The sequence below is a fragment of the Eucyclogobius newberryi genome, unplaced genomic scaffold (assembly GCF_026437365.1).
Source record: "Eucyclogobius newberryi isolate DKJ021-1_F unplaced genomic scaffold, fEucNew1.0.hap1 SCAF_15, whole genome shotgun sequence".
NCBI classification, from domain to species: Eukaryota; Metazoa; Chordata; class Actinopteri; order Gobiiformes; family Gobiidae; genus Eucyclogobius; species Eucyclogobius newberryi.
The window spans coordinates 37,250,031-37,277,366 of NW_027315779.1; the positions used below are offsets into that span (position 1 = coordinate 37,250,031).

Sequence of the window (27,336 nt, forward strand, 5' to 3'; positions counted from 1 at the left end):
GTTTAAGGACAGAACGAGGGTTTAAGGACAGAAGGAGGGTCTAAGGACAGAAGGAGGGTTTAAGGACAGAAGGAGGGTTTAAGGACAGAAGGAGGGTCTAAGGACAGAAGGAGGGTCTAAGGACAGAAGGAGGGTCTAAGGACAGAAGGAGGGTCTAAGGACAGAAGGAGGGTTTAAGGACAGAAGGAGGGTCTAAGGACAGAAGGAGGGTTTAAGGACAGAAGGAGGGTCTAAGGACAGAAGGAGGGTTCTATATCATTTTCAGATGTTTAATAAAAGCAAATAAATTAATGTGGAAGTTAATGTGAAATAAAAGTATATGTAGAAATGTTTAAAAATAGATACACGTAAAAATGTTGCAATCTAAATGCATTCATTTATTTACACTTTTATATTAGAGGAACTTTAATACATTTATTCCTGAATTAAATCTCAGTCATTTGTGTTTGTCTAAAGCCAGATTTAAAGGTGAATAATTGAGGGGGCGTGTCTCCAGCTCAGACTCTTTAAAGGTGCAATGCTGCCATCTAGTGGACACAATACTAAACAGTTCAACAGGATTTTCATTCCCTGGACAACACAAACTGACCGTTTTGAACACTTTTTACACATCTGCCCAGAAAGTGTAGATAAGACAAAGAAGCATGTTGGTTTTTGGAATTTGAACTTTAATGTAGATTCCATGCTGTCAGTAAGAATACAGGTGGGACGGTGGCTCTGTTGAGTTTCCAGTAGTACAAATCAGATCCGAGGTGACAGTATTCATACTCCAAACTGTAATGCCACCGCTGCGTTTCTTTACAATCACTGAGCGGGACGTCCCGGACACACACGCATTTGTCTGCTAAAAAAGCTAACTACCCGCCATTAGCAAAAAGCGTTACAGCCTCGACGCTTGGTCCGCGGTGGACAGAGACGACGATCGGGGGGACATTCTGACGATCGGCGCTTATATATAAAAAAGGAAAAACAAATCTAGCATCAGAGTGGTCCAAAGTAACCAGGGCACTTGGTTCTTCCTAAAAGACGTCTGCGATCTCCAGAGACCAGGGGAGTAGTGTGTGTCGCTCGTGAGGGCGGAGACGGGTCCTTAAATAAAGTCAGAGGTTTAATGCAGGCAAGCTTGGCAAAAGATGAGACCGCAAAGTAAAGCAACATCTTAAAAAAGAAACAAAATACGGAGGGTACAGTCTGGCAACAAAAAGAAAAAAGAATCATCCCAAAAACAAAAAACAAAACAAAAAAAGAAGCTCAACGTTTGAGGGGAGTGAGACGTGCATGTGGGGGCACAGAGGGGCCCCAGGGGCACAGACAGAGAGAGAGAGACAGGGGGTCAGGGGTCGGTCTCACTGGGCCTCTTCCTCTGCGTCCTGCAGAGGTTCTTTACTCTGTTCCTCTGAAAAACAACACAAACACAATTAGACTCAGTTTCACACATTTCATCCTTTGCTCATTAAAGTGCAGTAACACCACTTCACCAGTGAGGGCGCCACCAGCATCATGAGGGCCAAACAAATCCTACAGTGAGAGGACTACAGAGGTGGAACAGGTACTCCAGTTTGTTACTAAAGTACAAGTACAAATACAGGAGTCCTACTTTGAAAATGTACTTCAACAATAAAAATCTAAAGTCATTCAAACAGATCCTGAATCGTCCTGATGTTTGTCCTCGACAACCACCAGAAACGTGCTTTTCACTTCAGACATGTGGTGCAGTCTACAAAGGACACATGAGCAAACGTGTGGTGCAGTCTACAAAGGACACATGAGCAAACGTGTAGTGCTGTCTACAAAGGACACATGAGCAAACGTGTAGTGCTGTCTACAAAGGACACATGAGCAAACGTGTAGTGCAGTCTACAAAGGACACATGAGCAAACGTGTAGTGCAGTCTACAAAGGACACATGAGCAAACGTGTAGTGCAGTCTACAAAGGACACATGAGCAAACGTGTAGTGCAGTCTACAAAGGACACATGAGCAAACGTGTGGTGCAGTCTACAAAGGACACATGAGCAAACGTGTGGTGCAGTCTACAAAGGACACATGAGCAAACGTGTAGTGCTGTCTACAAAGGACACATGAGCAAACGTGTAGTGCAGTCTACAAAGGACACATGAGCAAACGTGTAGTGCAGTCTACAAAGGACACATGAGCAAACGTGTAGTGCAGTCTACAAAGGACACATGAGCAAACGTGTAGTGCAGTCTACAAAGGACACATGAGCAAACGTGTAGTGCAGTCTACAAAGGACACATGAGCAAACGTGTAGTGCAGTCTACAAAGGACACATGAGCAAACGTGTAGTGCAGTCTACAAAGGACACATGAGCAAACGTGTAGTGCTGTCTACAAAGGACACATGAGCAAACGTGTAGTGCAGTCTACAAAGGACACATGAGCAAACGTGTAGTGCAGTCTACAAAGGACACATGAGCAAACGTGTAGTGCTGTCTACAAAGGACACATGAGCAAACGTGTAGTGCAGTCTACAAAGGACACATGAGCAAACGTGTAGTGCAGTCTACAAAGGACACATGAGCAAACGTGTAGTGCTGTCTACAAAGGACACATGAGCAAACGTGTAGTGCAGTCTACAAAGGACACATGAGCAAACGTGTAGTGCAGTCTACAAAGGACACATGAGCAAACGTGTAGTGCTGTCTACAAAGGACACATGAGCAAACGTGTAGTGCAGTCTACAAAGGACACATGAGCAAACGTGTAGTGCAGTCTACAAAGGACACATGAGCAAACGTGTAGTGCAGTCTACAAAGGACACATGAGCAAACGTGTAGTGCAGTCTACAAAGGACACATGAGCAAACGTGTAGTGCAGTCTACAAAGGACACATGAGCAAACGTGTAGTGCAGTCTACAAAGGACACATGAGCAAACGTGTAGTGCAGTCTACAAAGGACACATGAGCAAACGTGTAGTGCAGTCTACAAAGGACACATGAGCAAACGTGTAGTGCTGTCTACAAAGGACACATGAGCAAACGTGTAGTGCAGTCTACAAAGGACACATGAGCAAACGTGTAGTGCAGTCTACAAAGGACACATGAGCAAACGTGTAGTGCTGTCTACAAAGGACACATGAGCAAACGTGTAGTGCAGTCTACAAAGGACACATGAGCAAACGTGTGGTGCAGTCTACAAAGGACACATGAGCAAACGTGTAGTGCTGTCTACAAAGGACACATGAGCAAACGTGTAGTGCAGTCTACAAAGGACACATGAGCAAACGTGTAGTGCAGTCTACAAAGGACACATGAGCAAACGTGTAGTGCAGTCTACAAAGGACACATGAGCAAACGTGTAGTGCAGTCTACAAAGGACACATGAGCAAACGTGTAGTGCAGTCTACAAAGGACACATGAGCAAACGTGTAGTGCAGTCTACAAAGGACACATGAGCAAACGTGTAGTGCAGTCTACAAAGGACACATGAGCAAACGTGTAGTGCAGTCTACAAAGGACACATGAGCAAACGTGTAGTGCTGTCTACAAAGGACACATGAGCAAACGTGTAGTGCAGTCTACAAAGGACACATGAGCAAACGTGTAGTGCAGTCTACAAAGGACACATGAGCAAACGTGTAGTGCTGTCTACAAAGGACACATGAGCAAACGTGTAGTGCAGTCTACAAAGGACACATGAGCAAACGTGTAGTGCAGTCTACAAAGGACACATGAGCAAACGTGTAGTGCAGTCTACAAAGGACACATGAGCAAACGTGTAGTGCTGTCTACAAAGGACACATGAGCAAACGTGTAGTGCAGTCTACAAAGGACACATGAGCAAACGTGTAGTGCAGTCTACAAAGGACACATGAGCAAACGTGTAGTGCTGTCTACAAAGGACACATGAGCAGCACCCTTTGAACCAGTTTGTTCCTGCTTTTCCACTGCAGAAAATCCACTGGTAATGTTACTCACAGTAACAGTCGCCGCCCTTACCCTCACTCACAGTAACAGTCGCCGCCCTTACCCTCACTCACAGTAACAGTCGCCGCCCTTACCCTCACTCACAGTAACAGTCGCCGCCCTTACCCTCACTCACAGTAACAGTCGCCGCCCTTACCCTCACTCACAGTAACAGTCGCCGCCCTTACCCTCACTCACAGTAACAGTCGCCGCCCTTACCCTCACTCACAGTAACAGTCGCCGCTCTTACCCTCACTCACAGTAACAGTCGCCGCCCTTACCCTCACTCACAGTAACAGTCGCCGCCCTTACCCTCACTCACAGTAACAGTCGCCGCCCTTACCCTCACTGACAGTAACAGTCGCCGCCCTCACTAACAGTAACAGTCGCCACCCGGCGACTGTTACTGATCAATCTGTGCACACAAGGTTAAGCTAAGTAGACCAGACCACCCCTCCTCTGCCCCAGTGGAACCTTAAAGCCCTCTCCTCAGCCCCAGTGGAACCTTAAAGCCCTCTCCTCAGCCCCAGTGGAACCTTAAAGCCCTCTCCTCAGCCCCAGTGGAACCTTAAAGCCCTCTCCTCTGCCCCAGTGGAACCTTAAAGCCCTCCCCTCAGCCCCAGTGGAACCTTAAAGCCCTCTCCTCTGCCCCAGTGGAACCTTAAAGCCCTCTCCTCTGCCCCAGTGGAACCTTAAAGCCCTCTCCTCTGCCCCAGTGGAACCTTAAAGCCCTCTCCTCTGCCCCAGTGGAACCTTAAAGCCCTCTCCTCTGCCCCAGTGGAACCTTAAAGCCCTCTCCTCAGCCCCAGTGGAACCTTAAAGCCCTCTCCTCAGCCCCAGTGGAACGTTAAAGCCCTCTCCTCAGCCCCAGTGGAACCTTAAAGCCCTCTCCTCTGCCCCAGTGGAACCTTAAAGCCCTCCCCTCAGCCCCAGTGGAACCTTAAAGCCCTCCCCTCAGCCCCAGTGGAACCTTAAAGCCCTCTCCTCTGCCCCAGTGGAACCTTAAAGCCCTCTCCTCTGCCCCAGTGGAACCTTAAAGCCCTCTCCTCTGCCCCAGTGGAACATTAAAGCCCTCTCCTCTGCCCCAGTGGAACATTAAAGCCCTCTCCTCAGCCCCAGTGGAACCTTAAAGCCCTCTCCTCAGCCCCAGTGGAACCTTAAAGCCCTCTCCTCAGCCCCAGTGGAACCTTAAAGCCCTCTCCTCAGCCCCAGTGGAACCTTAAAGCCCTCTCCTCAGCCCCAGTGGAACGTTAAAGCCCTCTCCTCTGCCCCAGTGGAACCTTAAAGCCCTCTCCTCTGCCCCAGTGGAACCTTAAAGCCCTCTCCTCTGCCCCAGTGGAACCTTAAAGCCCTCTCCTCTGCCCCAGTGGAACATTAAAGCCCTCTCCTCTGCCCCAGTGGAACATTAAAGCCCTCTCCTCAGCCCCAGTGGAACCTTAAAGCCCTCTCCTCAGCCCCAGTGGAACCTTAAAGCCCTCTCCTCAGCCCCAGTGGAACCTTAAAGCCCTCTCCTCAGCCCCAGTGGAACCTTAAAGCCCTCTCCTCAGCCCCAGTGGAACGTTAAAGCCCTCTCCTCTGCCCCAGTGGAACCTTAAAGCCCTCTCCTCTGCCCCAGTGGAACCTTAAAGCCCTCTCCTCTGCCCCAGTGGAACCTTAAAGCCCTCTCCTCAGCCCCAGTGGAACGTTAAAGCCCTCTCCTCTGCCCCAGTGGAACCTTAAAGCCCTCTCCTCTGCCCCAGTGGAACCTTAAAGCCCTCTCCTCAGCCCCAGTGGAACCTTAAAGCCCTCTCCTCAGCCCCAGTGGAACCTTAAAGCCCTCCCCTCAGCCCCAGTGGAACCTTAAAGCCCTCTCCTCTGCCCCAGTGGAACCTTAAAGCCCTCTCCTCAGCCCCAGTGGAACCTTAAAGCCCTCTCCTCAGCCCCAGTGGAACTACTCGGTGCCTTGCGGCCCCCACTGTAAGGTGATGAGTTCCTTGTCCCCGTGCTCACCGTCCCCCTGCATGTCTGAGGTCCATAGTGTCAGGTTGTCCCGCAGCAGCTGCATGATGAGTGTGGAGTCCTTGTAGCTGTCCTCGCTCAGGGAGTCCAGCTCTGCAATGGCCTCATCAAACGCCTGCTTTGCCAAACTGCACAGAAAACACAAGGATCGTTCGCCTGAAGCAGTCGAGCAAAACTTCAGAAGTGCTGAATACATAGACAATGATTCTATGTTTTTATCTTTTGTATTGTGAGGAGCATCTTTTTCCTGTTAAAGCGTTTGCCTCAGGACTGGGCAATGTGACTAAAACATCAAATCTAGATATTCTAGACATTGAACGATTACTGTTTGAATGGAAGTCACCGGCGACTGCAGCGCTTTGCCCAATGCTGGGCATGTTCAAATGTTGTTTTAGAGGCTTTTTGACTTTATTGTAGTGGCTCATTAGGCAATAAACTTAACACCAATTTGTTTGTATTTTCATCCAGTTCAAGAGTTTGGTCTTTCTGATATTGCTTTTTAGGCCGAACTTCTCTTCATCCACTTTCCTTCAGAAGTAAACTCATGTCATAGCTCAAGTTAAAGTTAGTATGCGTCCACATGCCCCGCCCCTGACAGGGGCAGTGTTTCTCACCGGCAGGCGCGGTCTGGCGAGTTGAGGATCTCGTAGTAGAAGACTGAGAAGTTGAGTGCCAGGCCGAGGCGGATGGGGTGCGTGGAGGGCAACTCTGTCATGGCGATGTCGCTGGCGGCTTTGTACGCCACCAGACTGTTCTCTGCCGCCGCCTTCCGGTCGTTGCCCACGGTGAACTCTGCCAGATACCGGTGGTAGTCGCCCTTCCTGCAGGACGCACACTTTCAATGACACATTCTGCATTATGTGTATCGTTATTGCCCTTTACACATGTGCTTTTGTCATTACTACATACAACACATGACTTTAAATATTGATGCTTTACAAAAAAGTATTTTGTGCTGTGGTCATGACGAAGTGACAGGGACATACATTTTGTGCGGTGGTCATGATGAAGTGACAGGGACATAAATTTTGTGCGGTGGTCATGATGAAGTGACAGTTTGTGCTTTGGTCATGATGAAGTGACAGGGACATACACTTTGTGCTGCGGTCATGATGAAGTGACAGGGACATAAATTTTGTGCGGTGGTCATGAAGTGACAGGGACATAAATTTTGTGCGGTGGTCATGAAGTGACAGGGACATACATTTTGTGCTGTGGTCATGATGAAGTGACAGGGACATTCATTTTGTGCTGTGGTCATGATGAAGTGACAGGGACATACATTTTGTGCTGTGGTCATGATGAAGTGACAGGGACATTCATTTTGTGCTGTGGTCATGATGAAGTGACAGGGACATTCATTTTGTGCTGTGGTCATGACGAAGTGACAGGGACATACATTTTGTGCTGTGGTCATGACGAAGTGACGGACATACATTTTGTGCTGTGGTCATGACGAAGTGACAGGGACATACATTTTGTGCTGTGGTCATGACGAAGTGACAGGGACATACATTTTGTGCTGTGGTCATGACGAAGTGACAGGGACATACATTTTGTGCTGTGGTCATGACGAAGTGACAGGGACATATATTTTGTGCTGTGGTCATGACGAAGTGACAGGGACATACATTTTGTGCTGTGGTCATGACGAAGTGACAGGGACATACATTTTGTGCGGTGGTCATGATGAAGTGACAGTTTGTGCTTTGGTCATGATGAAGTGACAGGGACATAAATTTTGTGCTGCGGTCATGATGAAGTGACAGGGACATAAATTTTGTGCGGTGGTCATGAAGTGACAGGGACATACATTTTGTGCTGTGGTCATGACGAAGTGACGGACATACATTTTGTGCTGTGGTCATGATGAAGTGACAGGGACATTCATTTTGTGCTGTGGTCATGATGAAGTGACAGGGACATACATTTTGTGCTGTGGTCATGATGAAGTGACAGGGACATTCATTTTGTGCTGTGGTCATGATGAAGTGACAGGGACATTCATTTTGTGCTGTGGTCATGACGAAGTGACAGGGACATACATTTTGTGCTGTGGTCATGACGAAGTGACGGACATACATTTTGTGCTGTGGTCATGACGAAGTGACAGGGACATACATTTTGTGCTGTGGTCATGACGAAGTGACAGGGACATACATTTTGTGCTGTGGTCATGACGAAGTGACAGGGACATATATTTTGTGCTGTGGTCATGACGAAGTGACAGGGACATACATTTTGTGCTGTGGTCATGACGAAGTGACAGGGACATACATTTTGTGATGTGGTCATGACGAAGTGACAGGGACATACACTTTGTGCTGTGGTAATGAAGTGACAGGGACATACATTTTGTGCTGTGGTCATGATGAGGTGACAGGGACATACATTTTGTGCTGTGGTCATGACGAAGTGACAGGGACATACATTTTGTGCTGTGGTCATGACGAAGTGACAGGGACATACATTTTGTGCTGTGGTCATGATGAAGTGACATTTTGTGCTGTGGTCATGACGAAGTGACAGGGACATACATTTTGTGCTGTGGTCATGATGAAGTGACAGTTTGTGCTGTGGTCATGATGAAGTGACAGGGACATACATTTTGTGCTGTGGTCATGATGAAGTGACAGTTTGTGCTGTGGTCATGATGAAGTGACAGTTTGTGCTGTGGTCATTATGAAGTGACAGGGACATACATTTTGCGCTGTGGTCATGATTAAGTGACAGTTTGTGCTGTGGTCATGACGAAGTGACAGGGACATACATTTTGTGCTGTGGTCATGACGAAGTGACAGGGACATACATTTTGTGCTGTGGTCATGACGAAGTGACAGGGACATTCATTTTGTGCTGTGGTCATGACGAAGTGACAGGGACATTCATTTTGTGCTGCGGTCATGACGAAGTGACAGGGACATACATTTTGTGCAGCGGTCATGACGAAGTGACAGGGACATACATTTTGTGCTGTGGTCATGACGAAGTGACAGGGACATACATTTTGTGCTGCTGTCATGACGAAGTGACAGGGACATACATTTTGTGCTGTGGTCATGATGAAGTGACAGGGACATTCATTTTGTGCTGTGGTCATGATGAAGTGACAGGGACATACATTTTGTGCTGTGGTCATGATGAAGTGACAGTTTGTGCTGTGGTCATGATGAAGTGACAGTGACATACATTTTGTGCTGTGGTCATGATGAAGTGACAGTTTGTGCTGTGGTCATGATGAAGTGACAGGGACATACATTTTGTGCTGTGGTCATGATGAAGTGACAGTTTGTGCTGTGGTCATGATGAAGTGACAGGGACATACATTTTGTGCTGTGGTCATGATGAAGTGACAGGGACATACACTTTGTGCTGTGGTCATGACGAAGTGACAGGGACATACATTTTGTGCTGTGGTCATGACGAAGTGACAGGGACATACATTTTGTGCTGTGGTCATGACGAAGTGACAGGGACATACACTTTGTGCTGTGGTAATGATGAAGTGACAGGGACATACATTTTGTGCTGTGGTCATGATGAGGTGACAGGGACATACATTTTGTGCTGTGGTCATGACGAAGTGACAGGGACATACATTTTGGTCGTTGGTCATGATGAAGTGACAGGGACATACATTTTGTGCTGTGGTCATGATGAAGTGACATTTTGTGCTGTGGTCATGACGAAGTGACAGGGACATACATTTTGTGCTGTGGTCATGATGAAGTGACAGTTTGTGCTGTGGTCATGATGAAGTGACAGGGACATACATTTTGTGCTGTGGTCATGATTAAGTGACAGGGACATACATTTTGTGCTGTGGTCATGACGAAGTGACAGGGACATACATTTTGTGCTGTTGTCATGACGAAGTGACAGGGACATTCATTTTGTGCTGTGGTCATGACGAAGTGACAGGGACATACATTTTGTGCAGTGGTCATGACGAAGTGACAGGGACATACATTTTGTGCTGTGGTCATGACGAAGTGACAGGGACATACATTTTGTGCTGTGGTCATGACGAAGTGACAGGGACATACATTTTATGCTGTGGTCATGATGAAGTGACATTTTGTGCTGTGGTCATGACGAAGTGACAGGGACATACATTTTGTGCTGTGGTCATGATGAAGTGACAGTTTGTGCTGTGGTCATGATGAAGTGACAGTGACATACAGTTTGTGCTGTGGTCATGATGAAGTGACAGTTTGTGCTGTGGTCATGATGAAGTGACAGTTTGTGCTGTGGTCATGATGAAGTGACAGTTTGTGCTGTGGTCATGATGAAGTGACAGGGACATACATTTTGTGCTGTGGTCATGATGAAGTGACAGTGACATACACTTTGTGCTGTGGTCATGAAGTGACAGGGACATACACTTTGTGCTGTGGTCATGATGAAGTGACATAAACTTTGTGCTGTTGTCATGATGAAGTGACAGGGACATACACTTTGTGCTGTGGTCATGATGAAGTGACAGGGACATAAACTTTGTGCTGTTGTCATGATGAAGTGACAGGGACATACACTTTGTGCTGTGGTCATGATGAAGTGACAGGGACATACATTTTGTGCTGTGGTCATGATGAAGTGACAGGGACATACATTTTGTGCTGTGGTCATGATGAAGTGACAGGGACATACACTTTGTGCTGTGGTCATGATGAAGTGACAGGGACATTCATTTTGTGCTGTGGTCATGATGAAGTGACAGGGACATACATTTTGTGCTGTGGTCATGATGAAGTGACAGGGACATACACTTTGTGCTGTGGTCATGATGAAGTGACAGGGACATACATTTTGTGCTGTGGTCATGATGAAGTGACGGACATACATTTTGTGCTGTGGTCATGATGAAGTGACAGGGACATACACTTTGTGCTGTGGTCATGATGAAGTGACAGGGACATACACTTTGTGCTGTGGTCATGATGAAGTGACAGGGACATACACTTTGTGCTGTGGTCATGATGAAGTGACAGGGACATACATTTTGTAGTAGAAGACTTTGGACTCTCCAGTGAGTGAGATGGGAATGAGGTGCTCCTCCAGGACGTTCAGAATGTCCTCACAGATGTCCTTCAGCTCCTGCTCCACCTGCAGGGACACACCAGGACACAGATAAGACTCTTTAAACGGTCCAATTCTAAAAGTGAAGCGGAACATCATGTGATTTCTGAAGCCCTGGTCACACATGCAGTGTTATCGGGGAATTTACCTGCATTCTGCCAGAGCGGCAACATGTGTGAACGAGGACAGAACTGAATATCTGGCAATTTCCCTGCTACAAAATATGTTCAGGACTCAAAGTGGACATTTAAAGCAAAACCTGAAGCAGAGAGTTATTTTAAAGTGACTTTGATTCAAATCTATAATTATAATGGTCCAAAGTGTCCTTACATTTCTGAATGGTTACACCGTCACCCACAATGGATCTTCATTTTATTTATGGGACATGATTTAGCACAAAGACTGCTCATTCTGGAGTACGTCTGTACAACTTTGATGTAGATCTGGATTAAGCTAATGGCGACACGATTCTCCCGTGAAGCATTTCCCTCGTACCGTTTTCCTGTACTCGCGGATCATGTTGAGCTTGTCCTCGCCGCCCTTGCTCTGCTCCTTCTGCTCCAGGCTGCTGAGTATCCTCCACGAGGCTCTCCGCGCTCCGATCACGTTCTTGTAGGCCACAGACAGCAGGTTCCTCTCTTCCACAGACAGTTCCTCCTGCTTGAAGGCCACATTCTTCATCGACTCCACCATCTCTGAAAGACACAAGATCATTTGACCGACATCACTGGAAGCTCAGCAGTTTAGGGACTAAAGTTTCAAGAACAAGTGTCATGACTGATGTCGTCCTGTAAAGCACCTTTCCTTTGGCATCTGGTGCTGTACAACTTCAAATAAAGGGTTTCATATGAATTCATGAGGGCGTTTGGTGTTTCAGTGCAAAGCTCCATCTCCTGGAACAAGCCCACCTGGTCCTGACGAGTTTGGTGAGGATTTATGCACTTGACAATAGCACAGGTGATCTCAGAGCACTAAACTTATAAATATCAAGTGTTTGGTTGTTTTGCTCAGACCGTGATGCTAGATACGACTGCAGGTCTGAGGAGGGAGAACGCCAGGAGAGGAGGGAGAACGCCAGGAGAGGAGGGAGAACGCCAGAAGAGGAGGGAGAACGCCAGAAGAGGAGGGAGAACGCCAGAAGAGGAGGGAGAACGCCAGAAGAGGAGGGAGAACGCCAGAAGAGGAGGGAGAACGCCAGAAGAGGAGGGAGAACGCCAGGAGAGGAGGGAGAACGCCAGAAGAGGAGGGAGAACGCCAGGAGAGGAGGGAGAACGCCAGGAGAGGAGGGAGAACGCCAGAAGAGGAGGGAGAACGCCAGAAGAGGAGGGAGAACGCCAGGAGAGGAGGGAGAACGCCAGGAGAGGAGGGAGAACGCCAGAAGAGGAGGGAGAACGCCAGGAGAGGAGGGAGAACGCCAGGAGAGGAGGGAGAACGCCAGAAGAGGAGGGAGAACGCCAGAAGAGGAGGGAGAACGCCAGGAGAGGAGGGAGAACTCCAGGAGAGGAGGGAGAACGCCAGAAGAGGAGGGAGAACGCCAGAAGAGGAGGGAGAACGCCAGAAGAGGAGGGAGAACGCCAGAAGAGGAGGGAGAACGCCAGAAGAGGAGGGAGAACGCCAGAAGAGGAGGGAGAACGCCAGAAGAGGAGGGAGAACGCCAGAAGGAGGGAGAACGCCAGAAGAGGAGGGAGAACGCCAGGAGAGGAGGGAGAACGCCAGGAGAGGAGGGAGAACGCCAGGAGAGGAGGGAGAACGCCAGGAGAGGAGGGAGAACGCCAGGAGAGGAGGGAGAACGCCAGGAGAGGAGGGAGAACGCCAGAAGAGGAGGGAGAACGCCAGAAGAGGAGGGAGAACGCCAGAAGAGGAGGGAGAACGCCAGAAGAGGAGGGAGAACGCCAGAAGAGGAGGGAGAACGCCAGGAGAGGAGGGAGAACGCCAGAAGAGGAGGGAGAACGCCAGAAGAGGAGGGAGAACGCCAGGAGAGGAGGGAGAACGCCAGGAGAGGAGGGAGAACGCCAGAAGAGGAGGGAGAACGCCAGAAGAGGAGGGAGAACGCCAGAAGAGGAGGGAGAACGCCAGGAGAGGAGGGAGAACGCCAGGAGAGGAGGGAGAACGCCAGGAGAGGAGGGAGAACGCCAGAAGAGGAGGGAGAACGCCAGAAGAGGAGGGAGAACGCCAGGAGAGGAGGGAGAACTCCAGGAGAGGAGGGAGAACGCCAGGAGAGGAGGGAGAACGCCAGAAGAGGAGGGAGAACGCCAGGAGAGGAGGGAGAACGCCAGGAGAGGAGGGAGAACTCCAGGAGAGGAGGGAGAACTCCAGAAGAGGAGGGAGAACGCCAGGAGAGGAGGGAGAACGCCAGAAGAGGAGGGAGAACGCCAGAAGAGGAGGGAGAACGCCAGAAGAGGAGGGAGAACGCCAGAAGAGGAGGGAGAACGCCAGAAGAGGAGGGAGAACGCCAGAAGAGGAGGGAGAACGCCAGGAGAGGAGGGAGAACGCCAGGAGAGGAGGGAGAACGCCAGGAGAGGAGGGAGAACGCCAGAAGAGGAGGGAGAACGCCAGAAGAGGAGGGAGAACGCCAGAAGAGGAGGGAGAACGCCAGAAGAGGAGGGAGAACGCCAGAAGAGGAGGGAGAACGCCAGAAGAGGAGGGAGAACGCCAGAAGAGGAGGGAGAACGCCAGAAGAGGAGGGAGAACGCCAGAAGAGGAGGGAGAACGCCAGAAGAGGAGGGAGAACGCCAGAAGAGGAGGGAGAACGCCAGAAGAGGAGGGAGAACGCCAGGAGAGGAGGGAGAACGCCAGGAGAGGAGGGAGAACGCCAGGAGAGGAGGGAGAACGCCAGGAGAGGAGGGAGAACGCCAGGAGAGGAGGGAGAACGCCAGAAGAGGAGGGAGAACGCCAGAAGAGGAGGGAGAACGCCAGAAGAGGAGGGAGAACGCCAGAAGAGGAGGGAGAACGCCAGAAGAGGAGGGAGAACGCCAGAAGAGGAGGGAGAACGCCAGAAGAGGAGGGAGAACGCCAGAAGAGGAGGGAGAACGCCAGAAGAGGAGGGAGAACGCCAGAAGAGGAGGGAGAACGCCAGAAGAGGAGGGAGAACGCCAGAAGAGGAGGGAGAACGCCAGGAGAGGAGGGAGAACGCCAGAAGAGGAGGGAGAACGCCAGAAGAGGAGGGAGAACGCCAGGAGAGGAGGGAGAACGCCAGGAGAGGAGGGAGAACGCCAGAAGAGGAGGGAGAACGCCAGAAGAGGAGGGAGAACGCCAGAAGAGGAGGGAGAACGCCAGGAGAGGAGGGAGAACGCCAGAAGAGGAGGGAGAACGCCAGAAGAGGAGGGAGAACGCCAGAAGAGGAGGGAGAACGCCAGAAGAGGAGGGAGAACGCCAGAAGAGGAGGGAGAACGCCAGAAGAGGAGGGAGAACGCCAGGAGAGGAGGGAGAACGCCAGGAGAGGAGGGAGAACGCCAGGAGAGGAGGGAGAACGCCAGAAGAGGAGGGAGAACGCCAGGAGAGGAGGGAGAACGCCAGGAGAGGAGGGAGAACGCCAGAAGAGGAGGGAGAACGCCAGAAGAGGAGGGAGAACGCCAGGAGAGGAGGGAGAACGCCAGGAGAGGAGGGAGAACGCCAGAAGAGGAGGGAGAACGCCAGAAGAGGAGGGAGAACGCCAGAAGAGGAGGGAGAACGCCAGAAGAGGAGGGAGAACGCCAGAAGAGGAGGGAGAACGCCAGAAGAGGAGGGAGAACGCCAGGAGAGGAGGGAGAACGCCAGGAGAGGAGGGAGAAGGCCAGGAGAGGAGGGAGAACGCCAGGAGAGGAGGGAGAACGCCAGAAGAGGGAAAACGCCAGAAGAGGAGGGAGAACGCCAGAAGAGGAGGGAGAACGCCAGAAGAGGAGGGAGAACGCCAGAAGAGGAGGGAGAACGCCAGAAGAGGAGGGAGAACGCCAGAAGAGGAGGGAGAACGCCAGGAGAGGAGGGAGAACGCCAGGAGAGGAGGGAGAACGCCAGGAGAGGAGGGAGAACGCCAGGAGAGGAGGGAGAACGCCAGAAGAGGAGGGAGAACGCCAGAAGAGGAGGGAGAACGCCAGAAGAGGAGGGAGAACGCCAGAAGAGGAGGGAGAACGCCAGAAGAGGAGGGAGAACGCCAGAAGAGGAGGGAGAACGCCAGAAGAGGGTTCAAAACGTGCTCCGTGTCCTTTGAAATTGAGATGGAATGTGAAAAGTGAAAGTGCCAGGATTGTGGACACTAATCGGGGCCGACGGCCGGGATCCGGGATGAAATGAGGCGGTCTCTTGGCGCAGGCAGGAGACTTGGCGTGGGTCCTGCTGCGCAGCTCCATGCACAGGCCCGTGGTGCAGCTGGGCCCGTGCTGCTGCTGCAGCTGGGCCCGGGGCCCGTGCTGCTGCTGCAGCTGGGCCCGGGGCCCGTGCTGCTGCTGCAGCTGGGCCCGGGGCCCGTGCTGCTGCTGCAGCTGGGCCCGGGGCCCGTGCTGCTGCTGCAGCTGGGCCCGGGGCCCGGGGCCCGTGCTGCTGCTGCAGCTGGGCCCGGGGCCCGGGGCCCGTGGTGCTGCTGCAGCTGGGCCCGGGGCCCGTGGTGCTGCTGCAGCTGGGCCCGGGGCCCGTGGTGCTGCTGCAGCTGGGCCCGGGGCCCGGGGCCCGGGGCCTGGGCCCGGGGCCCGTGCTGCTGCTGCAGCTGGGCCCGGGGCCCGTGCTGCTGCTGCAGCTGGGCCCGGGGCCCGTAAGCCTCACCTTGTTCAGAAGACTCATTTACACGTTACATTACGACACGTGCAGCAGGAAAATCATTAGATTTAGACGTGGAACTGGATCCACATTTTACAGTGCTCTGGTTTAGACCCTAAACCACACAGCCGAGTCGTTTAGACCCTAAACCACACAGCCGAGTCATTTAGACCCTAAACCACACAGCCGAGTCATTTAGACCCTAAACCACACAGCCGAGTCATTTAGACCCTAAACCACACAGCCGAGTCATTTAGACCCTAAACCACACAGCCGAGTCATTTAGACCCTAAACCACACAGCCGAGTCATTTAGACCCTAAACCACACAGCCGAGTCATTTAGACCCTAAACCACACAGCCGAGTCATTTAGACCCTAAACCACACAGCCGAGTCGTTTAGACCCTAAACCACACAGCCGAGTCATTTAGACCCTAAACCACACAGCCGAGTCGTTTAGACCCTAAACCACACAGCCGAGTCGTTTAGACCCTAAACCACACAGCCGAGTCGTTTAGACCCTAAACCACACAGCCGAGTCATTTAGACCCTAAACCACACAGCCGAGTCATTTAGACCCTAAACCACACAGCCGAGTCATTTAGACCCTAAACCACACAGCCGAGTCATTTAGACCCTAAACCACACAGCCGAGTCGTTTAGACCCTAAACCACACAGCCGAGTCGTTTAGACCCTAAACCACACAGGGGAGTCATTTAGACCCTAAACCACACAGGGGAGTCATTTAGACCCTAAACCACACAGCCGAGTCATTTAGACCCTAAACCACACAGCCGAGTCATTTAGACCCTAAACCACACAGCCGAGTCGTTTAGACCCTAAACCACACAGCCGAGTTGTTTAGACCCTAAACCACACAGGGGAGTCATTTAGACCCTAAACCACACAGCCGAGTCATTTAGACCCTAAACCACACAGGGGAGTCATTTAGACCCTAAACCACACAGCCGAGTCATTTAGACCCTAAACCACACAGGGGAGTCATTTAGACCCTAAACCACACAGGGGAGTCATTTAGACCCTAAACCACACAGGGGAGTCATTTAGACCCTAAACCACACAGGGGAGTCATTTAGACCCTAAACCACACAGGGGAGTCATTTAGACCCTAAACCACACAGCTGAGTCATTTAGACCCTAAACCACACAGGGGAGTTGGGACCACGACAGTTAAGGGAGGTCTGATCATTTCTAGAAGTAAATCTTTTAAAATAAGGTGTATTTGTATATATTTTATCTGATTGGATTAAACATACTGTAATGTACAGAACAAATACAGAACCATAAATATCATATTCCAGCTCATGACACGAGTCCTGCTTTAAATTATATCTATATCTATATATCTATATATCTATATATATAGTCTTTGTTATAAAAGCTATTTTTGTTTCCAATCCACAATTTGTATTGTTGCCTTTGTAGAACTTCTTTGTAGAATGAGCCCTTATCGCACCTAGTCCACTACACAGGACAGGGCACGTCTCTAGTCCACTACACAGGACAGGGCACGTCTCTAGTCCACTACACAGGACAGGGCACGTCTCTAGTCCACTACACAGGACAGGGCACGTCTCTAGTCCACTACACAGGACAGGGCACGTCTCTAGTCCACTACACAGGACAGGGCACGTCTCTAGTCCACTACACAGGACAGGGCACGTCTCTAGTCCACTACACAGGACAGGGCACGTCTCTAGTCCACTACACAGGACAGGGCACGTCTCTAGTCCACTACACAGGACAGGGCACGTCTCTAGTCCACTACACAGGACAGGGCACGTCTCTAGTCCACTACACAGGACAGGGCACGTCTCTAGTCCACTACACAGGACAGGGCACGTCTCTAGTCCACTACACAGGACAGGGCACGTCTCTAGTCCACTACACAGGACAGGGCACGTCTCTAGTCCACTACACAGGACAGGGCACGTCTCTAGTCCACTACACAGGACAGGGCACGTCTCTAGTCCACTACACAGGACAGGGCACGTCTCTAGTCCACTACACAGGACAGGGCACGTCTCTAGTCCACTACACAGGACAGGGCACGTCTCTAGTCCACTACACAGGACAGGGCACGTCTCTAGTCCACTACACAGGACAGGGCACGTCTCTAGTCCACTACACAGGACAGGGCACGTCTCTAGTCCACTACACAGGACAGGGCACGTCTCTAGTCCACTACACAGGACAGGGCACGTCTCTAGTCCACTACACAGGACAGGGCACGTCTCTAGTCCACTACACAGGACAGGGCACGTCTCTAGTCCACTACACAGGACAGGGCACGTCTCTAGTCCACTACACAGGACAGGGCACGTCTCTAGTCCACTACACAGGACAGGGCACGTCTCTAGTCCACTACACAGGACAGGGCACGTCTCTAGTCCACTACACAGGACAGGGCACGTCTCTAGTCCACTACACAGGACAGGGCACGTCTCTAGTCCACTACACAGGACAGGGCACGTCTCTAGTCCACTACACAGGACAGGGCACGTCTCTAGTCCACTACACAGGACAGGGCACGTCTCTAGTCCACTACACAGGACAGGGCACGTCTCTAGTCCACTACACAGGACAGGGCACGTCTCTAGTCCACTACACAGGACAGGGCACGTCTCTAGTCCACTACACAGGACAGGGCACGTCTCTAGTCCACTACACAGGACAGGGCACGTCTCTAGTCCACTACACAGGACAGGGCACGTCTCTAGTCCACTACACAGGACAGGGCACGTCTCTAGTCCACTACACAGGACAGGGCACGTCTCTAGTCCACTACACAGGACAGGGCACGTCTCTAGTCCACTACACAGTCTGATTTGTTGTATCGTTTGTAGAGTCGTGATGCTTTGATTTCAGTCGATAACTGGTCAATGGTGTCGCAGTAGACGAAAAATATATATGAATTAGATCAAAGGGATTTCTATAGGACAAGCAGCAAAAAGATTTAAAGAAAATATGGAGTGAGTAAGTTGAATCTATCGGAGTGAATCATGAGTTTAATCGAACTATTAACTAGAACTTTTAGCAGAAGCTCCTTTGCAGTCCAAGTCTTTTGAGTGTCCCAGACCAGAGTGTCCCAGACCAGAGTGTCCCAGACCAGAGTGTCCCAGACCAGAGTGTCCCAGACCCGAGCGTCCCACACCCGAGCGTCCCACACCCGAGCGTCCCACACCCGAGCGTCCCAGACCCAGACCAGAGCGTCCCAGACCAGAGTGTCCCAGACCCGAGTGTCCCACACCCAGACCCGAGTGTCCCACACCCAGACCCGAGTGTCCCACACCCAGACCCGAGTGTCCCACACCAAGACCCGAGTGTCCCACACCCAGACCCGAGACAGAGATTGGGCAGATTTATAAGCCTGATGCCCTTCCTTTCATAACAAGCTCGGACAGAAGGTGAACTGCAACAAAAAAATCACTTCATGTTGCAAACATAATAGCAACGTCACTCGGGCTGCAACATGCAGACTAAATGTGTCAACAAAAAAGAATCAGTCTCTCATTTAATTGACTAGTCGTTAAGGCAAGTTTATTTGTAGAGCAGTTTGTACACAAGGCAATTCAAAGTGCTTAACACAACAGGAAAAATACATTCATCACAAAACCTTCATTTTGATTCTTTCAATTCAAAAACGCAAAATGAGTCAAATATCTTATTATCGTTGATCCAACTAATTAGAGCTGGGTCGAAAAAATTGATTGATTTTTAATCGATTTGCATATTAATGACCGATTATCGATTCGTACGTCCAAAGATCCATTTTTTTTAAATTAAAATTATTTTCTACATTTCCCTCAGTGAACTTCAATCTACCTTCAAGAAAGATAATTCAGGACTCCTGGATGACCTTTCTTGAAGGTAGATTGACCCTTGACCTTTTCATCAGTAACTACAATACTCTGTTTAATACTGATATAATACTAGTTTTAATATGTTGCTTCTCTACACAGTCATGAAGTGAAGGGAACGCTTCAAATACATTTTTCATTTTTAATAACATTAACCCCCGGATCAAATCGAAATCAGATCGAAATCGGAGCGAATCGGAGAGAGAAAAAAAATCGCTTTTGAAACGTAAAAATCGGAATCGAATCGATTATTGAAATTTCAATCGAAACCCAGCTCTACGACTAATGTACACGTTTCTTGTGCCTTTTTGAAATAAGTCATTTAAGTTTGACCACAAATGCTGACAATGATTGTACATGTTCTTACCCATGTTAAGGACAAATTGATTGAAAGCTTTCTTTGAGTCCTCACACCTAAATGTGGGCGGCATAAGAGCCAGAAGTGTCCATCAGTCCCGGGTCCACACCTCCAGTGTCCATCAGTCCCGGGTCTACACCTCCAGTGTCCATCAGTCCCGGGTCCACACCTCCAGTGTCCATCAGTCCCGGGTCCACACCTCCAGTGTCCATCAGTCCCGGGTCCACACCTCCAGTGTCCATCAGTCCCGGGTCCACACCTCCAGTGTCCATCAGTCCCGGGTCCACACCTCCAGTGTCCATCAGTCCCGGGTCCACACCTCCAGTGTCCATCAGTCCCGGGTCCACACCTCCAGTGTCCATCAGTCCCGGGTCCACACCTCCAGTGTCCATCAGTCCCGGGTCCACACCTCCAGTGTCCATCAGTCCCGGGTCCACACCTCCAGTGTCCATCAGTCCCGGGTCCACACCTCCAGTGTCCATCAGTCCCGGGTCCACACCTCCAGTGTCCATCAGTCCCGGGTCCACACCTCCAGTGTCCATCAGTCCCGGGTCCACACCTCCAGTGTCCATCAGTCCCGGGTCCACACCTCCAGTGTCCATCAGTCCCGGGTCAGTCCTGGGACCTGGGTCAGTCACCCAGGAGTGACCCGGGACAGTCCGGGTCCGGGCAGTCTCATGCTGACCCTCCGTGAGAGCGGAGCAGGAGGAATGTCAGCCCATTATCTCATGATGTCACGGTCAGTAGTCGCCAGGCGTCGTCGGAACTGAACCGCAGAAGCTCCTGTGCCCTGAGACCAGAGGGTAAAGCGTTCGACTCCCCGGCTGCACTGCTTCTCCGGAGAACACAGACGCACTCAGAGAATGTAAACCAACCTTCTCAACATACAGCTCATATTCTCCGTGGCGGTCCACTTTGTCCCGGTGTAGCTGCTCCGCGCGGGCACATGGAGGAGCTGCTGCTGGAGGTTTGAATGGACTTTAACGTGACGCGTGTGGCAGCTAAACGCGCTAGCATGTTAGCATTAGCGCTCATGGCTAAGCTAATGGCTAACTAACGGGCTGTGAACGTGTCCAGTACAACAGGCCCGTCCCGGAGTCCCGCTAAAACTGGCACCGGGAACAAAGGAAGCCCGACTCCCGTCACGATGAGCCGGGGCAGAGCCGGGGCAGAGCCGGGGCAGAGCCGGGGCAGAGCCGGGGCAGAGCCGGGGCAGAGTGCCGTGCGCCCCAGCCCGCACTGAGACACGGACACACGGGACACGGCACTGTTCTGCTCAAAGTCTTACCGTCATATCGCTCCGCCTGCTCGGCCAGCTTCGCCTTGTACACCAGCTGCTCCTTGTCTTCCATGGCGCTGCGGGTCGGGCTGAGGCTCGTAGAGGAGTGGGAGAGTCCGCTCGGTGAGTCCTGGTTCTGGTGCGGGATGAGCAGCAGCGTCGCTCCGCTAGAAGCCAAACCTTCTACCGGTAGCGCTAGCACAAAGATGGCGGCTGGTCCAACGGCGCATGCGCAGCAGGGCCGCCTCGCGCCCACGCCCTCGCGCCCATGATTCTCTCCCCCGCCCCATGGGTGTCATGTGGGTGTGACTGGGACATGGGTGTAGCGCCAATGGGACATTAGAGGAGCAGCCAAAGCACGAAATATAATCTGAACAATAATAATATAATGTATAGTACGTATCTCGCCTGCTCTGAGACGGGACAGTCCTGTCTGAGACGGGACAGTCCTGTCTCACAATCCTGTCTGAGACGGGACAATCCTGTCTGAGACGGGACAGTCCTGTCTCAGACGGGACAGTCCTGTCTCACAATCCTGTCTGAGACGGGACAGTCCTGTCTGAGACGGGACAGTCCTGTCTCACAATCCTGTCTGAGACGGGACAGTCCTGTCTGAGACGGGACAATCCTGTCTCAGACGGGACAGTCCTGTCTGAGACGGGACAGTCCTGTCTGAGACGGGACAGTCCTGTCTCACAATCCTGTCTCAGACGGGACAGTCCTGTCTCAGACGGGACAGTCCTGTCTCACAATCCTGTCTGAGACGGGACAGTCCTGTCTCACAGTCCTGTCTGAGACGGGACAATCCTGTCTCAGACGGGACAGTCCTGTCTGAGACGGGACAGTCCTGTCTCACAATCCTGTCTCAGACGGGACAGTCCTGTCTCAGACGGGACAGTCCTGTCTCACAATCCTGTCTGAGACGGGACAGTCCTGTCTGAGACGGGACAGTCCTGTCTCACAATCCTGTCTGAGACGGGACAATCCTGTCTGAGACGGGACAGTCCTGTCTGAGACGGGACAGTCCTGTCTGAGACGGGACAGTCCTGTCTCACAATCCTGTCTCAGACGGGACAGTCCTGTCTCAGACGGGACAGTCCTGTCTCACAATCCTGTCTGAGACGGGACAGTCCTGTCTCACAGTCCTGTCTGAGACGGGACAATCCTGTCTCAGACGGGACAGTCCTGTCTGAGACGGGACAGTCCTGTCTCACAATCCTGTCTCAGACGGGACAGTCCTGTCTCAGACGGGACAGTCCTGTCTCACAATCCTGTCTGAGACGGGACAGTCCTGTCTGAGACGGGACAGTCCTGTCTCACAATCCTGTCTGAGACGGGACAATCCTGTCTGAGACGGGACAGTCCTGTCTGAGACGGGACAGTCCTGTCTGAGACGGGACAGTCCTGTCTGAGACGGGACAGTCCTGTCTCACAATCCTGTCTCAGACGGGACAGTCCTGTCTCACAATCCTGTCTGAGACGGGACAGTCCTGTCTGAGACGGGACAGTCCTGTCTCAGACGGGACAGTCCTGTCTCACAATCCTGTCTGAGACGGGACAGTCCTGTCTCAGACGGGACAGTCCTGTCTCACAATCCTGTCTGAGACGGGACAGTCCTGTCTCACAGTCCTGTCTGAGACGGGACAATCCTGTCTCAGACGGGACAGTCCTGTCTGAGACGGGACAGTCCTGTCTCACAATCCTGTCTCAGACGGGACAGTCCTGTCTCAGACGGGACAGTCCTGTCTCACAATCCTGTCTGAGACGGGACAGTCCTGTCTGAGACGGGACAGTCCTGTCTCACAATCCTGTCTGAGACGGGACAATCCTGTCTGAGACGGGACAGTCCTGTCTGAGACGGGACAATCCTGTCTCAGACGGGACAGTCCTGTCTGAGACGGGACAGTCCTGTCTGAGACGGGACAGTCCTGTCTCACAATCCTGTCTCAGACGGGACAGTCCTGTCTCACAATCCTGTCTGAGACGGGACAGTCCTGTCTCAGACGGGACAGTCCTGTCTCACAATCCTGTCTGAGACGGGACAGTCCTGTCTCAGACGGGACAGTCCTGTCTCACAATCCTGTCTCAGACGGGACAGTCCTGTCTCACAATCCTGTCTGAGACGGGACAGTCCTGTCTGAGACGGGACAGTCCTGTCTCAGACGGGACAGTCCTGTCTCACAATCCTGTCTCAGACGGGACAGTCCTGTCTCACAATCCTGTCTGAGACGGGACAGTCCTGTCTGAGACGGGACAGTCCTGTCTCACAGTCCTGTCTGAGACGGGACAGTCCTGTCTCACAGTCCTGTCTGAGACGGGACCTGTGACATGACCACACTCCATGATAGGCTACAATGTTTTTAATTATAACATAAGTAGATCATGATAAACCACAATATTGAGCTCAGTAATAGAAATAGTTCCATTGACTTCCAGTTCAAAATTCCATACATCCATTCTTCTGCTTATCCGGAGCCGGGCAGCAGTCTAAGCAAGGACTTCCCCCTCCCCAGACACTTCCTCCAACTCCTCCGGGGGGATCCTAGGTGTTCCCAGGCCACCTTCAGAACAGTTGCTTGAGCAGCAGCTCTACTCTGAGTTCCCCCCGTGTGGCCGAGCTCCTCACCTCATCTCTAAGGGAGCGCCCAGCCACCCTGAGGAGGAAACTCATTTCGACCGCTTGTATCTGCGATCTTGTTCTTGCGGTCACTACCCAAAGCTCATGACCATAGGTGAGGTCAGAACCTAGAGTGAGCGGTAAATCCAGAGCTTTGTCTTTGGACTCAGCTCCTTCTTCACCACAACAGTCGATGCAGCCGCTGCACCGATCCAACTGTCAATCTCACGCTCCATCCTTCACTCACTCGTGAACAAGACCCCGAGATACTTGAACTCCTCCACTTGGAATCTTTGATCAAAATTGTAGAAGCAATAAGCCCCGTCTTTTCAAAGTCATATAGTTGGCACGTTTGGGATAAGCAAGACCTGCGCAAATCCGATGGGTGTCGGTTTAACCCTGCACATGAGGAGCGTTTGATTTCCTACGCTCTCAATAGACGGTTGGACTCTTGCGATCAGACGAGATGCATCTAAACACGAACATACCCTGTGACTTCATAGTGACATTTTAGAACTTTCTTCCGAAGTACAGGAGGTAGGTGAAAACAGGAAGTTTCTGCGCACTGGAGCCTCAGTTGCAGGACAATACAGTAATACTCAAACATGCAGGAATCTCATAAAAGTTGATATAGCATATTAAGTTCCTTTAACTCCCACATGGGCCAGTAACAGTGATAACAGTGATAACAAAGACAAAACCAGACAGTGTGTTTTAGGTGGACATTTTATTGGCTAGTTTATTACACACATTTGCCCAACAAAAAGGACTTACGTGACATCAGCTTGTTCATAAAAGCTGTATTTTGGTTGGGACAGGATAAAAACACATGTAGGAGACAAATGAGACTCTTTTGGAATCATTCTCAAAACACACACACACATTACATTACAACCATTTTAAATTGCCAACATATAGACAAGAGAAAGTGTCTTTGTTCACATTCTCCCCCTTGAAAGTGAAGAGGAAAAAAAGTAGTCCGAACTGGGAAGTGAAAATATGACATATAAAAATGTAATTTCCCTTGCATTTCACTGGACACATGTATACTATAGGAACCGAAAATCAATTAAAAGCAATTTACCAATTAAATAGTGTTTTAAGATGAATGGATTAAGCTGTTAAAAGAGTGAAATTACCTTCTGTAATGTCATGTAAAGTATTCGTTTGCCTTTACATACAACATTCCTTCAATTTTGGATTCAAAAATACAGAATAAATAAAGCATAAAGTAACCCCTTTAAGAACCTTTAAGCACATTGTCTAACCAAAAATATCCAGTCACATTCTTTTTTTGGAAAGTGGACCATAAATACAGCTTTGGAACAGTCTTTGCCAAAACGCTGGGTCAAGGTATAAAACGAAACAGTCTCAGGTACAAAAGGTATATTTACAGTTAAAAGTGTGTCGTGTAAGTACAAAAGAGAAGGATTTGGTTCATGTAGTGAGTTTATTTCCCTCAGGAGCCTGCATCAGTACTGCAGTACAGTACTACTGTACTGCAGTACTGTACTGCATTACTGTACTGTACTGCAGTACTGTACTGCATTACTGTACTGTACTGCAGTACTGTACTGCAGTACTGTACTGCAGTACAGTAATGCAGTACTGTACTGCAGTACAGTACTGCATTACTGTACTGCATTACTGTACTGTGTGGAGCGGGCACGAGCTCCCAACACTTTCAATTCATTCCAAGCACATTTTAATACATTCATTTTGTTCTCAAAAGGTAAATCGGTCGGGAATTGTCATTTATAATTGGTCCAAAGTCAGCTGCAAATTTGTTTTCTTTTTTCTTTTTGTAAGCTTTTTATTATCTGGGATATTATCAATTCTTACTATATACATCATTAAAACAACTAGCCGTCCAGAACAAGTTATGTCCAAGTCCAAGTTATGGTCAAGTTATGGTCAAGTTCACAAATGATGGTTTCACCTTTGTAAAAATAATAAAATGTGTATGGGATTAAATATATATATATATATATATATATGATATGTTTAACACTCATGTACACATTAGATGCTAAACGCCATCAGGACATTAACCCTTTCAGCTGATCTAAGCAGAGATCATTCCCTCCACGAATCCCTCCCATTTTGTCCATATTTATGCTAAAGTAGGTGGATTAATTGGCACCGTCATGTTTGATTGTGGTTGGGCACATCAGCATCTGCCCAACCACAATGCCGCCCTGTGATTGGTCAAGTCTCAGCACCACTGGTGGTTCTGGCCCAATCACAATCGACCTCCACAACAGGAGCCTAACAAGATGGATTCACTTTACAAAGCAGCAGCTCTGAGGACAAACACAAACACTGGACGCTTCCAAAACACCAGTGCCAAATGTCAAATATATGTATGTTACAAACATCCATATTGGACCTGTCACTCACTCTTTATGTTCAAACATGGACTGAGTTGACACTTCGTAGACATTGAAATGTTTAATAACCGTTATTCAAATCTTACGTTTGGAGCAGTGAAGAGCGACCAGAGGCACAAACTGTGTGGTTCAGGCACGTTACATAGAGCTGAGAGCCAAGGGTCAAAGGCTGGACCACACTGACCGATGAGAGCTCTGACCGTCGCTCAGACCGTCGCTCTGACCGTCGTCCAGACCGTCGTCCAGACCGTCGCTCTGACCGTCGCCCAGACCGTCGCTCTGACCGTCGCTCAGACCGTCGCTCTGACCGTCGCCCAGACCGTCGCTCTGACCGTCGCTCTGACCGTCGTCCAGACCGTCGTCCAGACCGTCGCTCTGACCGTCGCTCTGACCGTCGTCCAGACCGTCGCTCTGACCGTCGTCCAGACCGTCGCTCTGACCGTCGCCCAGACCGTCGCTCTGACCGTCGTCCAGACCGTCGCTCTGACCGTCGCTCAGACCGTCGCTCTGACCGTCGTCCAGACCGTCGCTCTGACCGTCGTCCAGACCGTCGTCCAGACCGTCGCTCTGACCGTCGTCCAGACCGTCGCTCAGACCGTCGCTCTGACCGTCGCCCAGACCGTCGCTCAGACCGTCGCCCAGACAGTCGCTCTGACCGTCGTCCAGACCGTCGCTCTGACCGTCGCTCTGACCGTCGCCCAGACCGTCGCCCAGACCGTCGCCCAGACCGTCGCTCTGACCGTCGCCCAGACCGTCGCTCTGACCGTCGTCCAGACCGTCGCTCTGACCGTCGTCCAGACCGTCGCTCAGACCGTCGCTCTGACCGTCGTCCAGACCGTCGCTCAGACCGTCGCTCTGACCGTCGCCCAGACCGTCGCTCAGACCGTCGCTCTGACCGTCGTCCAGACCGTCGCTCTGACCGTCGTCCAGACCGTCGCTCAGACCGTCGCCCAGACCGTCGCTCTGACCGTCGTCCAGACCGTCGCTCAGACCGTCGCTCTGACCGTCGCTCAGACCGTCGCCCAGACCGTCGCCCAGACCGTCGCTCTGACCGTCGCCCAGACCGTCGCTCAGACCGTC

At 50.9% G+C, this 27,336-nt stretch overlaps 1 protein-coding gene across 1 annotated transcript; it reads right to left on the reverse strand.

Annotated features, from left to right (window-relative positions):
- Positions 1-647: 647 nt before the first annotated feature.
- Positions 648-21,461, reverse strand: LOC140361278 (14-3-3 protein epsilon-like). Its single transcript, XM_072447037.1, has 6 exons — positions 21,259-21,461; positions 11,498-11,697; positions 10,923-11,029; positions 6,538-6,744; positions 5,915-6,051; positions 648-1,396 (listed from the first exon to the last, which is right to left on the reverse strand). The coding sequence occupies exons 1-6, from the start codon at positions 21,320-21,322 to the stop codon at positions 1,347-1,349; spliced, it is 765 nt and encodes a 254-aa protein (XP_072303138.1). The 5' UTR covers positions 21,323-21,461; the 3' UTR covers positions 648-1,346.
- Positions 21,462-27,336: the final 5,875 nt, after the last annotated feature.